Below are 14,607 nucleotides of genomic sequence, written 5' to 3' on the forward strand. Positions count from 1 at the left end.
GTACCAGAAAAAATATTTATGCATATTTATTTGTAGTACAAAGGTTTTAATTGGTTTGTGGTCAACAGTCCTCGTCTTGTGAGTTGTGACTGATATGTTGTTAACAATTGTAAAGGAGTTATACTCACCAAGCGACATGGTGTTCTCAGTTTTATCCTCTGGGTTCGCATAGAAGACGCTCTCGCCCACCATACACCCACCGTCTGGAGTTCGGCCTCCATTCAGATTGACCGCGGCCGCGCACAGCAATGTCATACGAGGCTCGTTTTCTGCTATTGGTCTGAAATTTATAAGAGTTATTAGAGTAAAAGATTTAATATCCAAGTAAAACTACATATTCCAAAGATTTCATTAGATGAATGTGTTTAATTACTTATTACATGTCTGTCAAAAATAAATTATTACAACTTTTCAATACAATAAAATAATCACACTCTGATTCATAAATTTGATAAACTACTTCGTTTTAGATTTTTTCTAGCTAAATGACAATGCCAGATCCTGCCCCACTTAATTTCATCAATGTACAAGAAATATAAATTAATCAAAATTATGCAATGAAAATAAGTCCCTTGGTTACTTATTATTCTGATAAAGTTGCGGATAAAAATTAGGAAATAAAAAGAATTTAAAAAACCCAAGGCTTATTTCGTGTATTTATCGCGACCATCTGCGTTTCTTAGTACGCTTGCACAAGGAACAAAACAAGTCATTCAATAAAAAAAATATTAATGTAATGTGTACGGATTTTAATATGAATTTGGTTTTAATACATACTATTAGTTTTTTTTTAAAATATATATATTACAATAAATGCATATTCTAATTATTATTTCGTGTTTGAATGTTAGTGATTAGATGTAACGAAACGTCATTGGCGTGCGTGTGTCAGTTATGTCCAAAAAGTCATTATTTGACATTCGCTCTGTCTGTTCTGTTTACATTGTTGTTTCGTTATGACTATGAATTAAAAGTAGGATTACTAACAGCGCATTCCAATAACCTACCGATCGGTAGATTTGCCTACCACCGGTAGAATTTTGACATAAGCTCCATACAAAATCACAATGTCACCTACCGATGATAGGCAAATCTACCGATCGGTAGGTTATTGGAATGCGCCGTAAAGGTAATATTGGTGATGACATTCCTGCCTTTCATAGCTAAACACCCTATTATAGCATTGTGATAATATAAAGCACTTAATTTAATTATTTCTACCATTATAACTGCAATTAACCTAAACTGGTACCTTACCTAAATGGAATATTTTGTTCTTAGATTTATATAGAAACTGCAAGGTCTAAAGGCTTTAAATCATGTTTTTAGTTATCACTAATAGAGCAGCAATAGAATGCTACATTTGGCATGCCTGTACACTATATTTTTTGGTGGGGCAAAGCTCTATAGAGATTCTGGCATTATCATTTCCAGAAATAAGTCTGCTATTTGACGTCAAAAAGTTATTACGTCATAATAGAGTATTTCATACAAAGTTCATAGAAAATATCGTTTTTGATGTTTCGAAAAATGTAGTGAATTGGACTAGTAGGAAACATGCCTATTGTCCTTGTAGTATGTACTCTGTAGTAAATTTACAAATATACGTGTAGTGTTTTTGTCACTGACCTGCAAAACACTGGCACGGGTACAGGGACCCCGCCAGACGACAGTGAGGTGCATGAGCTGGGGCCTTTCTGTCCCTGGCCGCTCTTACTCGGCAGGCTCCAACCGTATGCCTGGGTGCGCCCATCTTCTTTGCGAACGTGAGCCCGCACCTACACGCACACACAGGCACATGTGTACGATATCAACCGAGCCTCACATACCCATACAAATAAGCAGGGATTCCAAGGAAAAGCGGGTAAAAACAAACACAAATATAAACGTACGTATATTTAATTAGGGATTAAATTTAAAAAAATAACTATAAATACGTAATAACACTATACACATGCCTATTTCTAGTATCACTTAATGTCACTAGCACTGTTCAATAAAGTTGAAATCGTGCCGTCATTGATTCTGCTGTAAACAAAAGAAAGGAGAGGAAAATTAGGTACAGGGAGAGGAAGAAATGAAAACAAAACACAAACAGAACACTGGGGTTTAAGTAGGCACACACAACTAGAGGTCAAAGTAACAACACACATGATGGGATGGTCGGGTGAACTGAAAGCGTCGCGACAGGGTAGCGGAAGCTTTGGTGAAGGCTAGCTCTCTACGCGGATGAGTGAACTACTAGCAGTGAGAATTGGAAACGAAACGTGACATTACTATAAGATAAAGTAGTGTACGAATTATTATTTGTAGAAAATATGAAACTTAAGTTACATTTTTGAAACTATTTACTTCGATTTCTATACGTTTTAAAAACTTTCTTTTCTTTTTTTAAAAAACGTTGCCCCACATTAGGATTTTCTCCTGTGTCGTGGGTGCGTTTACAAACATACAAGTTCACATACACATCACGCCCAGACCCGGAACAACAATCTGTGGATCACACAAAGAGTTGTTCCGTGCGGGAATCGAACCCGCGACACGTTGCACGGCAGCCAGTTGCCCAGCCACCGCGCCACCGTGCAGTCGAAAAACTAATATTGTGACTTTGCACAGTTGTGTTTATGCAGCGCTTGTAATATTGCTTCTAATGGATAACAGTGAAGGCGAAATCCCTTATATTTAGTCACAAAACATAATAATAATATTTAAAAGAAATAAATTAAAATAAACTCAACCTCTATGGACGACATCTTTAAATATTCACCTTTATAATAACTATTCACTTTATTAGATTGCAATACCTGTTTATATCATTATTGTTTAAATAACTTAAACACAATGTCTCCGTATTTTATTCAATATTTGAATACATGACGAAATCGTGGTGGCATATGTATAGCGAATACGTATCTATATTAAAAACAACGTGCAAATAAATAAATACAATATGAAAATAAAAGTAAAGCATATAATATTTATAAATATAAATAAAAGACAGGAGGGATAAAGGTACACTGATTTTTTAGCTGTCTTACATATGCCTATATAAAACACGAAGACCATTATAGTGGTCAACGAGTAAACTTTTACCCAATAAATGGGTATTCAGGAGAATTGAATCACTTAAAAATATACATACATACATATCGTCACGCCTTTAATCCCCGAAGGGGTAGGCAGAGGTGCACATTATAGCACGTAATGCCACTGTTTACGCCCACTTTTCACACATATATGTTGTAAGTCCCATGTAATAGGTGGTGAGCCTATTGCCATATACCGGGCACATTTCCAGACTCCAAGCTACTACTGAGAAATTTTCGAAAAACCGAAAAAAGCCCAGTAATACTTAGCCTGACCCGGTAATCGAATCCGAGACCCCTTGCCCGGCAGTCGCACTTGTAACCACTCGACCAACGACGCACTTAAAAATATAAAAGTAAAAATATAAAAGTATAATTCATTACTACGACGCCAGCAGCATCTAATATTTTCAAATCTAATTATAGTATTTCATTAAAGCTTACTCATTGGATACTGCATCCTTAGTACAAGGTTAAACGTAAAGCAAACTCATACTAAGGGTACTGTTGTGAAGGCTAAAAATTCAGTGTATAAAAGCTTAGAAAATATTCCAGCCCAATATAATACATAGATAATTAAAGATTTTTAGTTATGTATAGAATATAGGAAACCGGCACAGGATATATACAGCGGCAGAAATAATTGTTTTATGCATTTGGTTTGTATAAATAAAGTCTGTGAGTTCGATATAAAATATATTTAGAGTATCAATAATAACTTTTTTTTAATATTTAATAGGATGGCGTTTGGCAACCATCTTGCTTAAAAGTAAGCGAAGATGTGGCCGACGATGGAGCACGCTTACCTATGAGTAAAAGACCCAAGTTGTATTTTTTAGGAAACAGACTCCAGGATTTTCGCTCTTTAGCGGTTTGCTCAAGGAAACTCATGTATCAAATTTTATTTATACAGGCCAATGCAAGTTTATGAAAGTATCAATCAATTCAATATAAAATAAACAAGCATCCCTTTTCTTCATTCAAGGAAGCAAAACAACACAACAGAATGGGTTAAGAATATGCTTTCAATCATTATTCACAGATGATGTCATATGAACATAAAATATATTGGACATTATATCACAAATATTTTTGCTTCGATGAAAAGGTCAGATCATTTACATAGTACGCGTTCGAGTTCATGGTCGCATTGTAAAAATCTTATGCAATATATTGAATTCGATACTTAAAAACATTTATTTGTATCTTGACATTTTTAATTAAAATGCCTTGTGTTCAACAATACATGCAATTCGTATTGTGTTTCAAATGTAGATACATACAAAATTCATCTTGCTTAATATTTTATTCCTGTTTCAGTTAGAAATAGGTAATATCGTATGCGTACTATATAACATCATCCACAAAGGGCATAGTCATGCTACGTATCCAACAGTCTTGCCCAACATAGCTTAATGTAAGACAAGGCTGGTGGCACAAGATCCACCCTGCCTTGGCGTTCAAAGACGCTAAATAAAGAAGAAACTACATTATATGGTATCAAATTTAGCCTTTTGAAAGCCAAGGGTACTTTAGTGGAATTATACGCATACCTGACGGAACTGCTCGCTCCTTTCATGGCGTCTGGAGTGATGATGGTCCGTCAACTGGGTCTCGAAGAAGTCAGCTTGCGTCCTCGAATGACGAAGCGCAGGTTGCGGAGCTGCTACCGCGCGGAGATGAGGCGTTGATAGTGGACGTTGTGGACGTTCGCTGGTACTAAAACAAACGACAATGTTCCAATTGAAACGTATGTTATAGTATTATGGTATAAATGCGGTTTAAGCAACAAAGAATTGATTATAAGGTAAATTTAATAACGCATGTTTCTCCCATCATATAAATATATTTACGATAAGATATTTACATAAAACGTGAATGATAATATGGAATTAAATTATACAGAGGCTGATAAGCGTTTCGCAACTGTTCAATCATAAAGGTAGCTTATGTACTATTTGTTAGCATTGTGATTCATTACGCAGCGTTACACTTCAAGTTATATAAGACTGGCAATAGCAATTACGATCACTTAGCATCGAAGCTATAAAATGTATTAAATAAACACATTCGCTTTGGATAACCATTCATAAAACAGGTATAGTTATTTTGATGATTTATTAATTAATAAAGTCATATATTGATGACTGGCTTTACGCGTTTTGTTTAATATCCTACAGTTAGTCGTTTTATTTGTTAAAAAAAGGTAATTTAAAAAACTAAAAAACCCGACTGCGTTTCTTTATAATATTAAAATGAAAAAACCCTACAAGAAAGTCATCGTAAAATTTAAGCAGTCGGGACCCATTCTAGAAAGCCAGACGTATGTACCCATATTTAGAATGGGTCCCGACTGCTTAAATTTTACGATGACTTGTTTTAGGGTTTTTTCATTTTAATATTATTCGCTTTTTTTATTTAATATTTTTTAGTTTTATTATTTTTGTATTTTGATATATCTAGTGTCACTCTCACAGTCAATACGAATCAAACGACCCCTATCAAGCGGAAATCCATCCAGGCTAGAGAGTGAGAAATATTCGAATTTGGCGCCAAAAATCCGCCATTTTGTTTTTTTTTTATTATTTTGATATATTCAGTGTCACTCTCACAGTAAATACGAATCTAACGACACCTCTCAAGTCAAAATCCATCAAGTCGTTTAGGCTCGAGAGTGAGAAATATTCGAATTTGGCGCCAAAAATCCGCCATTTTGTTTTTTTATTATTTTGATATACACAGTGTCACTCTCACAGTAAATACGAGTCTAACGACACCTCTCAAGTCAAAATCCATCAAGTCGTTTAGGCTAGAGAGTGAGAAATATTCGAATTTGGCGCCAAAAATCCGCCATTTTGTTTTTTTATTATTTTGATATACCCAGTGTCACTCTCACAGTAAATACGAATCTAACGACACCTCTCAAGTCAAAATCTATCAAGACGTTTAGGCTGTAGAGCGTGCCAAACAATTATACATACATACATACATACATACATACATACATACATACATACATACACTCGAAAAACATAACCCTCCTTCTGGCGCAGTCGGGTAAAAAGTTACTTCATTGATATATGCCACATTGTGTCTATGTCGCTTCGCAACACAGCGATGTGTGATATGAGTCGAGAGATAGTGAAGTCGGTAGCGAATAGCAAGTATTTTGTTTTTTGTGAAATCAAAAAGACTTTATAATTCAGGAAATTGTAAGACGGCCTTTTTGTCCCTTTATTACCACAGTACTATTCAAAGAAAAATATGCAATTAGATCGTACGCCTGTTTATGGTCCGATTTCAAACGAAGTAAAAAACGGAATAATTGTTTTTTTTTTAATTCTCGTTTACATCCTAGAATAAGCTATAAGTATAGGGAAAATTCGCACATTGAGCAAACAATTACATAAGGAACATGAAATTTCAAACTTTAATCCTAATTATTATGCCAAACTATTCGCAGCAGACAGATACAATCAAATAACTATTGCAATTTGTATAATACGTGAACAAAGTAAATGTAAGAAGTGTAATAAAATTGCACACGCTATTAGCACACTCTATTACAACATAATGCATTTGGCAAGTGCAAGTGCAAAAGGTACAAAATAATAGCATTAATGTCAATCATAATAATCGCAACATATGTAATGCAGTAAAAATGGACGATCGCCGCTTTGTTAACCGAATGGTCGCAAGCATCACTGCTAAGCAAAGGGGTTTGGGATGAATTTCCGCCAGTAGCAAATTGCTATTCCTTTCCTAATCCGTAAATTCTCATTTAGGTATAACACGATGTCTGGAATTGTACAGTAATAAGCACGTTAAATATATAAAGATAAATTTTACATCGAATTATATAATCTGCCTTTAAGCATAAGGAAACAATTAAATTATTCTTTGTCATCGTCATCATTATCAATAACAGCCAAAAATAACACGTCCACTGCCAAATACAGGCCTCCCCTAATTATATCCATTTCGGAACCCGCCTATTGACGGGCATTATAATTATTATTTAAAGTCAGACTCACTATTACATGCTGATAACATAAATGGCGAAAAGAAAGTGTACATTGTACAGCAGCATTACGTGCTGTAATGTGCATCTCTGCCTACTCATTCGGGGATAAAGGCGTGACGTTAAAACTCAAGCTAATTTAAATCTTCATCGTTAAAGACTAACCTCGTATAAGAACACTAGATTTAAAACTTATAGTCAAATTGTAGTCTATTTTTTCAAAGCAGAATAACAATAGCATAGCATTGATTTTCGAACATTATATTATAACATAACAAAGCAGTCGTGGGCAAAAACACTTGTTTCAGATACATATCGCAAATATGCATGGACAGCTTTAGAATAACATATGAATCATATTATTTATATTCTGTTCATATATCGAAATTGTAACACGCAAAGCATTTCGCTAGCCTAATTATTATGAATGCATTCTAAGTCGATGATTATCTTACGCACAGCAGACTCTTTCAGGGAAAAACAGGCGTTATTTTATGTATACTATAAAATGTTTGGCATGGTTACTTTGCTTGTTTGTTACATGGTATCTTTCTTTAATGAAATTTCAACAGTATTGTTTTTATATTTAAGTCGAAAACGTAATATATTACTGGCGCGAGAGCAAGCATTCTTAACATTTTATATTCGTGTTACACTAACATGTGCCACATTAGTACCGACATCAATGCAACACAATATTTACCTGAAAAGGTTACTAAAAAACTTCCAAATTGTTTGCTTATTTTTCTTGTCGACAGTGGAGTCAACGCGACTCGCTCGCACCATCTCAGTCCAGCGAACGGCATCTTGCAGCTCCATGAAACGCTCCTATAACACAAACAATATAACTATTATGACTTTGAAATAACATTACACAGGTGCACAGGGGTAATGAAGGTCAAAATGCATCTTAGTTTTGGATATTAGCGTCGATGTCTTTCTTTTCGTGGCTCATAAAATTATAAAACTTACGCCTGTAAAATTAATATCGTGCTATCTCTGTCAAAGCATTTGTAGCTACATAAATATTTTCAAGATTGTTAAAATCAAGTAACGTTTAAGTGTTTGAACATTATTGTAAGGGATATAGGAAAGGCTAACCTTGTATTGATTGCGTTCCATAAGGACTCGTGCCATTTCGACGCGAGTAAAGCGCCTGCGTTGCGCCATGGGCACGTCGGCTTCGTCCTCGTTGTTGTCACCACCGCCCGCGTTCGAGCTCACCGTCTCCTGTCACAAACTCACTCAACTAAACAACACTGCTCACAAAACTATAGCGAGAATAATGATATACTAATATATACATTTTTTACATCTTTAATATCGTTCGAGATTCTTTAAATTATAACATTAGTTTGAATAAGTAATTTAATAAATAATATTTTGTTAAAAAACTCCACGCAAATTAAACTTTACTTTAGTCATCTAAAGTAAAGCCATCGAACATGAAAGGTGTGCCTATAACATAATAGGCACACATTTCGTGTTTTCAAAATACAACAACCAATTGAAATCCAGCCTACCTTCAAATGTCTCACTTCCTCTTCTAACTCGGTGACTCTGTTACGTAACTTCTCCCTGGCGGAGCTGAGGTTTGCAACCTCCTCTCTCAAGATCTCGAGCTCTCCCATCATTTCGTCAACTTTCACAATGAGGTCATCTTTCACGACGTTCAACGCATTCTTCGTGGCTAACAGCTCGTTATTCTCGAGGATAAGATTCTCTACTTCTTTCCCCATTCCTGTTGGATTAATTATAGTATTATATTCTCAAAGACTAAATTAGTTTTTAAAGCGAGTGCTGTAATGACAACTTTATAACTTTTTTCTATTTCTTGGACAATGATAAGTGCAGATTTGACATATTACGGAAAAAATCAGTGAAAACATCAAAAGTTATATTCTTTTATCACTTTAATCTGCTTATTTGAAGTTAATACAGTTACGCAAATCTTTTACTTACTTGCATCTTGCGCTTTGGAAATCGCAAGCAATCGTTAGGCCCCTCACACACTTCGCCGCATGCGTTAGCAACAACAATTTGAACGCGTCAACATAAATGGAACACTATACTCTAACAATGATACGTCTATACGGCAGTATATATATTGCAACTAAATGCGACGCAGTGTGTGAGGCCATATTTCAATTAAAATTTGGAACTTTTTAATGAAATTTTGAAGTGTATTAGTGAAAATCAGTTGATATTTTACAAGTTACTTACCAAAGTAATTGTCGTTAACTGCAATCATGCGTTGATGCAACATTTTGTTAGAACGCATGGAAATAGAACGTACAGTTATTAGTATTGTATGATAATTTATTAATAAAGAAAACTAGTTGAAATGCTCACACACGACGCCACTTTAAGTAGACAAAAAAATTGCAACAATTATTATGCTATGATCTACTTTCTTTCTTAATTACTGGTTCTCTATAGCTCTTTGTATGTTCATAGGCATAACTAATACGACATTTATGATTTTATTCGTTTATGCAAGCATTCTCTTCGTCCATTATTTATTTCTATTGATTTAATTTTCAAGTAACGAAGATACATTCAGTTTAACAAATAATTATAAAACACAAACAGAAACGTCTTATTGCTTAGGCTCAAACAAATGTGTTTTACTACTAAATTGTATCGGATTTTTTTAGAAGCTTGTATTGTTAGAAATATGTCAAATACAAAAAGACTTGCATGAACGTTTTAAAATCTGATTTATTACATTTAATAACGTTCCTTACCCTCAGTTTCTAGAAGTTCAATTCATGAGTGCTAATGGATTTTTTCTTAAAACATTCCAGAAACTGAGTCTTTGAACAATTAAAGCAACAACATCGTATTCAATACAGCAACTAAAACTGTATGCAACTTGTTCATAACCATACATAGAACATAAATCCAAATAATTATGTAATATGTAATAGCAAATAAGTTAAAAAAAAATAACTCAAATACTAAAATCATAAAAGAAAAGAACTCAGTGGCGCAATGTGTAAGGATATAGGGATAGTACATATATATAGTTTAATATTTACAAATAATGACTAGAAGTTTTATCAGAGGTAATAAATTAAGCCAACTTTGAAGATATCATTGTAATAGGTGCAATTTTAAATAATAATATGTTCCTATTAATTATAATATTATAGATTTTTTTATACATATTTATTTTGAATAATAACTGTCTTTAATGAAATAAATAAGTCGAGTAAAGACACACATGGATTCATCCAGTTTTTGCTGCATTTAAATTGGCCAATAATTTATTAGTGTATATCTTTAAGACTTAATATTCTGGAAAGAAGTACAACGCCACACTGATAAAATAATTTAGTATGAACAATACAGGGATTAATTAGCAAATTAATAATAAGCTTAAATTATAATACATTACTTTTAAATTAAAAAAGCAGGATTGATGACAAACATAATAAAAAAAAGAAACTGGTACCAAGTGAATGTTTTACGTCATTAATTAGTATTTACTTCGGAACCATCACAACAAATATCTGAAATATCATAGATATTAATGTAATACTCATCTTGATTAAAAGAATATTGAGTCAACAACTGAATGTATTATATTTTCAGTTTCCAAAGGCAGTTACATAAAAAGCTGCTATTAAATGGGTATATAGGTAGATAGAAGCTGCTATTGTTATTTTAGGATATGATCCATAGTAGATAAACCGTTTCCATTATACTTAGCATGTCATATTTCCTATAATTATGATTGAGAGAGAATACTGATACAGAAGTATGTTTCAGTAAATGCAATAACTGTATTTTTAACTCTTAAACAAACTCATTTACATGATTAACTATTGCTATAAGGCTAATATGAAATGCTAGGCTGTCGGCCATAGTTTGTCCATATGGATGGTTAGCAAACATGTAGCTGAAGCACTTACCAGAAGATGCGTATTCGCCAGGATGCACCCAACTACCTGTAAACAGTTGAATAAATTTATTGCATAATGTGAAAAATTATCCAAACTACAGCTATGTAAGTAATATAGGTAGGTAGGTAATAAAAGATTGTTTGAAATAAACATAGGTGCTACGCTTGTATCGGCGAAGGCACTGTCATACGCCCAAATAAATATAGTTATACAGAAAGTCAGACGAACCTTGTACTCAGATAGTTAAGACGGACCCTTTTTTGAAAGGCGGAAATCATCCGAAGCAAGCGGGATTATCAGACTTACTGACCAAAGACCACCCTGTATCGACCATCAGCCATACTGGGCCACATCTGAAGTGATTTGAGGGCTCGATAAAACTGATCCAATATTTTTTAAATCAAATTTTGTTTGTAATACCTATACCAGACCTACGTGAGCTCATAACAAAGTACAGATTCCTCATCAGGCGTACTAATATAAACTGCAATTCAGCTAATTTCTAAAGCAGTTTACTTTTATAGGACCATTCGCCTCACTAGCGCCAAAAGCAGACAAAAAGTCAAAATCCTCCAAAATATTTTGATGCATTCTCTCTCGCGATATTGATCATACAAATTCTAAAGATGAGCTACATTGAATGTTTATTCGTACGCGTACGAGACACGGACGGTACAACACAAAGATCCAGCACCTGTTCATCGGCTCGTATAATTCAATCTCGTGATGCTTCAGTACACGCCCGAGTCACAGTATACCTAACCCACTCATTCATGTACAATATTGGTTTTAGATAACAACACGCCTTTATGTATTGACAGAGAATAGACTGGTATTTACTTCAGTTATTATGAGTCTATGTAGTAAGGTGAATCTAGCCGTAGACTTGGCACTATTTTTTAGTCCAAGCTAGGTGCTGAATAGGTCTTTCCTAAATATATTTAGTATCAATTCGAATTAAATACAAAGTACATTTAAAAAGTAAATTAATCGATATTCAAATAAATAAAATTATAAAGAAAGTAGCGTTTGGAGTTGAAAGTTTAGGCCCGTGGAGGGTCCAAAATCTTTACAAAGATATTGTAAATTGAATGGTTGAAACTTCAGGTGACCGACCAGGTTACTACTTTTGGTCAAAGCATAGGATATATAAACATGACAATGCCGCCAGCCATTTGGGCACCCTTCCTCACGTCAATGATGAGGAGATTTTCGATGCACTTTTATAGTTATTTGTTTAAATAACTCATTTTTGAGTTGTAAATATTTTAGTTTTATTTTAGTCTAGTTTAATTATTTTATTTATCGTAGATTTAATGTAATATTAATTTAACTATCTAAATAAATGTATTACTTCTAAAAAGATAACGTTAAATATGTGTAAAAAGAATGTATTACATGTATGTGTTTAGAAGGCCGTAGGTACTTTATATTTTAGGGGTCATGAGTCATGTATTTTTTACCTGTGATATCAGCGTCTTCGCCTTCAGCAATGCCCGGATCCACATCCTGGAAAGCGAGCTCTTGGTACAACGTGTTGCCGCTTCGCTTCTCGCTCTTTGTTTGCGATTTTCCAGTATTAGGGGCGTTAGGCGGTGCCACTGGTGATGTTGCCTGGAAATTATTTCAGTACACATTATTATATTATTAAGTTATAAGGAACTGATTTAAAACCAATAGTGTTTTGGGTTTAAGAATCAAAACCATTAGAATTCAATATTTTTTTCACAGTTTATGACGTGCTGGTGTCCCAGAGCAAGAGATCCAAGAAATTGAACATACTGACACTGTCAAACAATATGTGGCTGATAGCGAAATTCAATCAACACGACGCCTACCAGGAAGGACAATAACAAATCTTGTTAATATGTGTGGTGTATAAATGGCAAAGCCCATGCCCGGAAGGTTAATAATAGCAAGATTATATTAAAATTAAAACAATGCCATAATCAACTATACTACTATAGACAACTAAAAAGGTGGAATAGCCGATAGCAAATTTGTCACTAAAAAGGAAACATTAAAGATTGACATATTTCGAATTTGGAAATGTCAACGCTATGGCCGAGCGAAGAGCCGTCAAACCAACGGTTATAAAATGAAATGTTATTCAACTAACATAATCGTATCAGTTACATTTCTATTTACCGTGATGTGTAAAGTGACGTGCCTAAAATGTTATCAGTGCTCGTCAATAGAGAATCGAGGATGTTTTACATATAATTTAAACTCTGCACACTTGAAAGATTGCAGTGAACACAAAGGGCGGCCCGTGTGTCGGTCGCTGTCTCAAATAAATTACTTTACTCCTGGCCAAGACGTCACGATGATAAGGGAATGTGCTTATGTGTACACGGAACCGCTCAAGTGTGAACAGTCCAAGTTCAGCAACATACACTACTCGCGAGTTTGCGAATGTAAATCAGATGGATGCAACTACGCGGCCGATGTAAAGCACGATTGGAAAATTATCATGTGTGCCTTATTGCTAATGGTTATCAAGTAGCTTTTATGTTTTGTTGTTGTAAATATGTAATTGTAAGAAGTTGAAATAAATTTAATTCTGTATAGAATCTTTAATGTGTTCTTTTATTTCATTTCAATATAGTGTAGTGATTTCCAATTGAATGAATATTAGTTACACATTAATAACATATCTTATTTGTGTAAAATCCGTGTAATAAGAATGTTACTGAAATTACAGCCGTTTAGAATGCTGTGTTTGCAAGGCTATTCCACAATAGTTATTTATGGGGGGGAATGAATATCTAAGATGAAATGAAATCAATATTGTATAAAACCTACAATACAATTCTCTATAAACACATATTTCCGGAATGCTTTATATATTGAAAATGAACTATAGAATAAATATGTGTTAATGAATTAAAAATAACATTTTCTCGAATGACTAGCACTAAGAATAGTTATTACGGGAAACGGTAGGTACCTCAACTTCTAGCTGATAAAAATACCTTTATCATATCATATATTCCCCACAATGTCTAAATTAATATTTGTTTTAGCACAACCTGAATGTCTTCAGTCTCTTATATCAAAGACGTTATTTTTCGAGTATAATCTAAAAATAAATGTCAAATAATACAAGTACTATACATAACGAAAAGAGATCAAAACTGAACATTACCAATCTAGGTAATTGTATGACAAAGGCAGGATACAAATCCGTGGAATTCTATTAATTTTTAATAAAAATAAAATCGCAACATTAAATATTAAAAGAAAACAAACTTTTAACATCTTAAAACGGCCTGTACATTTCTTGTAATATGTCTGCAAAATTCTTGGGTTCTTAACCACGACCACTTGGAAAATTCACTCTGTGAATTGCTACTACACTGACCTCAACTAACTAGGACGCGTAGCTTACACTCCCTTCATATATGTAGAAAATACTACGATTCTAAAACGACCACGTTACAATAAAATATTATTCATTTATTTTTAGGTACTTGAACAAAATGTCAATGAAGTGTTTATTAAAATTGAAATGATTTGTATTTGAGAGTAAAAGAAAACATTTTTATTTTAAAGTTGCAAATTTAACTAATTTAGTAACAACGAGCATTTT

The 14,607-nt window shown here is 33.8% G+C and overlaps 1 protein-coding gene across 4 annotated transcripts in view; it reads right to left on the bottom strand.

Moving 5' to 3' along the window:
• The window catches only part of LOC118264681 (JNK-interacting protein 3), a 49,240-nt gene that overhangs the window by 15,735 nt on the left and 18,898 nt on the right, over positions 1 to 14,607 (bottom strand). For 2 of the 4 annotated variants that reach the window (XM_035577274.2, XM_035577306.2), the window contains exons 5-13: positions 12,479 to 12,629; positions 11,025 to 11,060; positions 9,331 to 9,348; positions 8,631 to 8,848; positions 8,209 to 8,337; positions 7,811 to 7,935; positions 4,640 to 4,805; positions 1,630 to 1,778; positions 129 to 280 (exon numbers count right to left, since the gene is read on the bottom strand). In XM_035577274.2, coding sequence (XP_035433167.2) covers positions 129 to 280; positions 1,630 to 1,778; positions 4,640 to 4,805; positions 7,811 to 7,935; positions 8,209 to 8,337; positions 8,631 to 8,848; positions 9,331 to 9,348; positions 11,025 to 11,060; positions 12,479 to 12,629 — 1,144 coding nt within the window. The remainder of the gene's footprint in view (positions 1 to 128; positions 281 to 1,629; positions 1,779 to 4,639; positions 4,806 to 7,810; positions 7,936 to 8,208; positions 8,338 to 8,630; positions 8,849 to 9,330; positions 9,349 to 11,024; positions 11,061 to 12,478; positions 12,630 to 14,607) is intronic. The other 2 variants (XM_035577282.2, XM_035577298.2) reach the window with 2 other exon arrangements.

The sequence above is a fragment of the Spodoptera frugiperda genome, chromosome 25, assembly GCF_023101765.2.
Source record: "Spodoptera frugiperda isolate SF20-4 chromosome 25, AGI-APGP_CSIRO_Sfru_2.0, whole genome shotgun sequence".
Lineage (NCBI taxonomy): Eukaryota > Metazoa > Arthropoda > Insecta > Lepidoptera > Noctuidae > Spodoptera > Spodoptera frugiperda.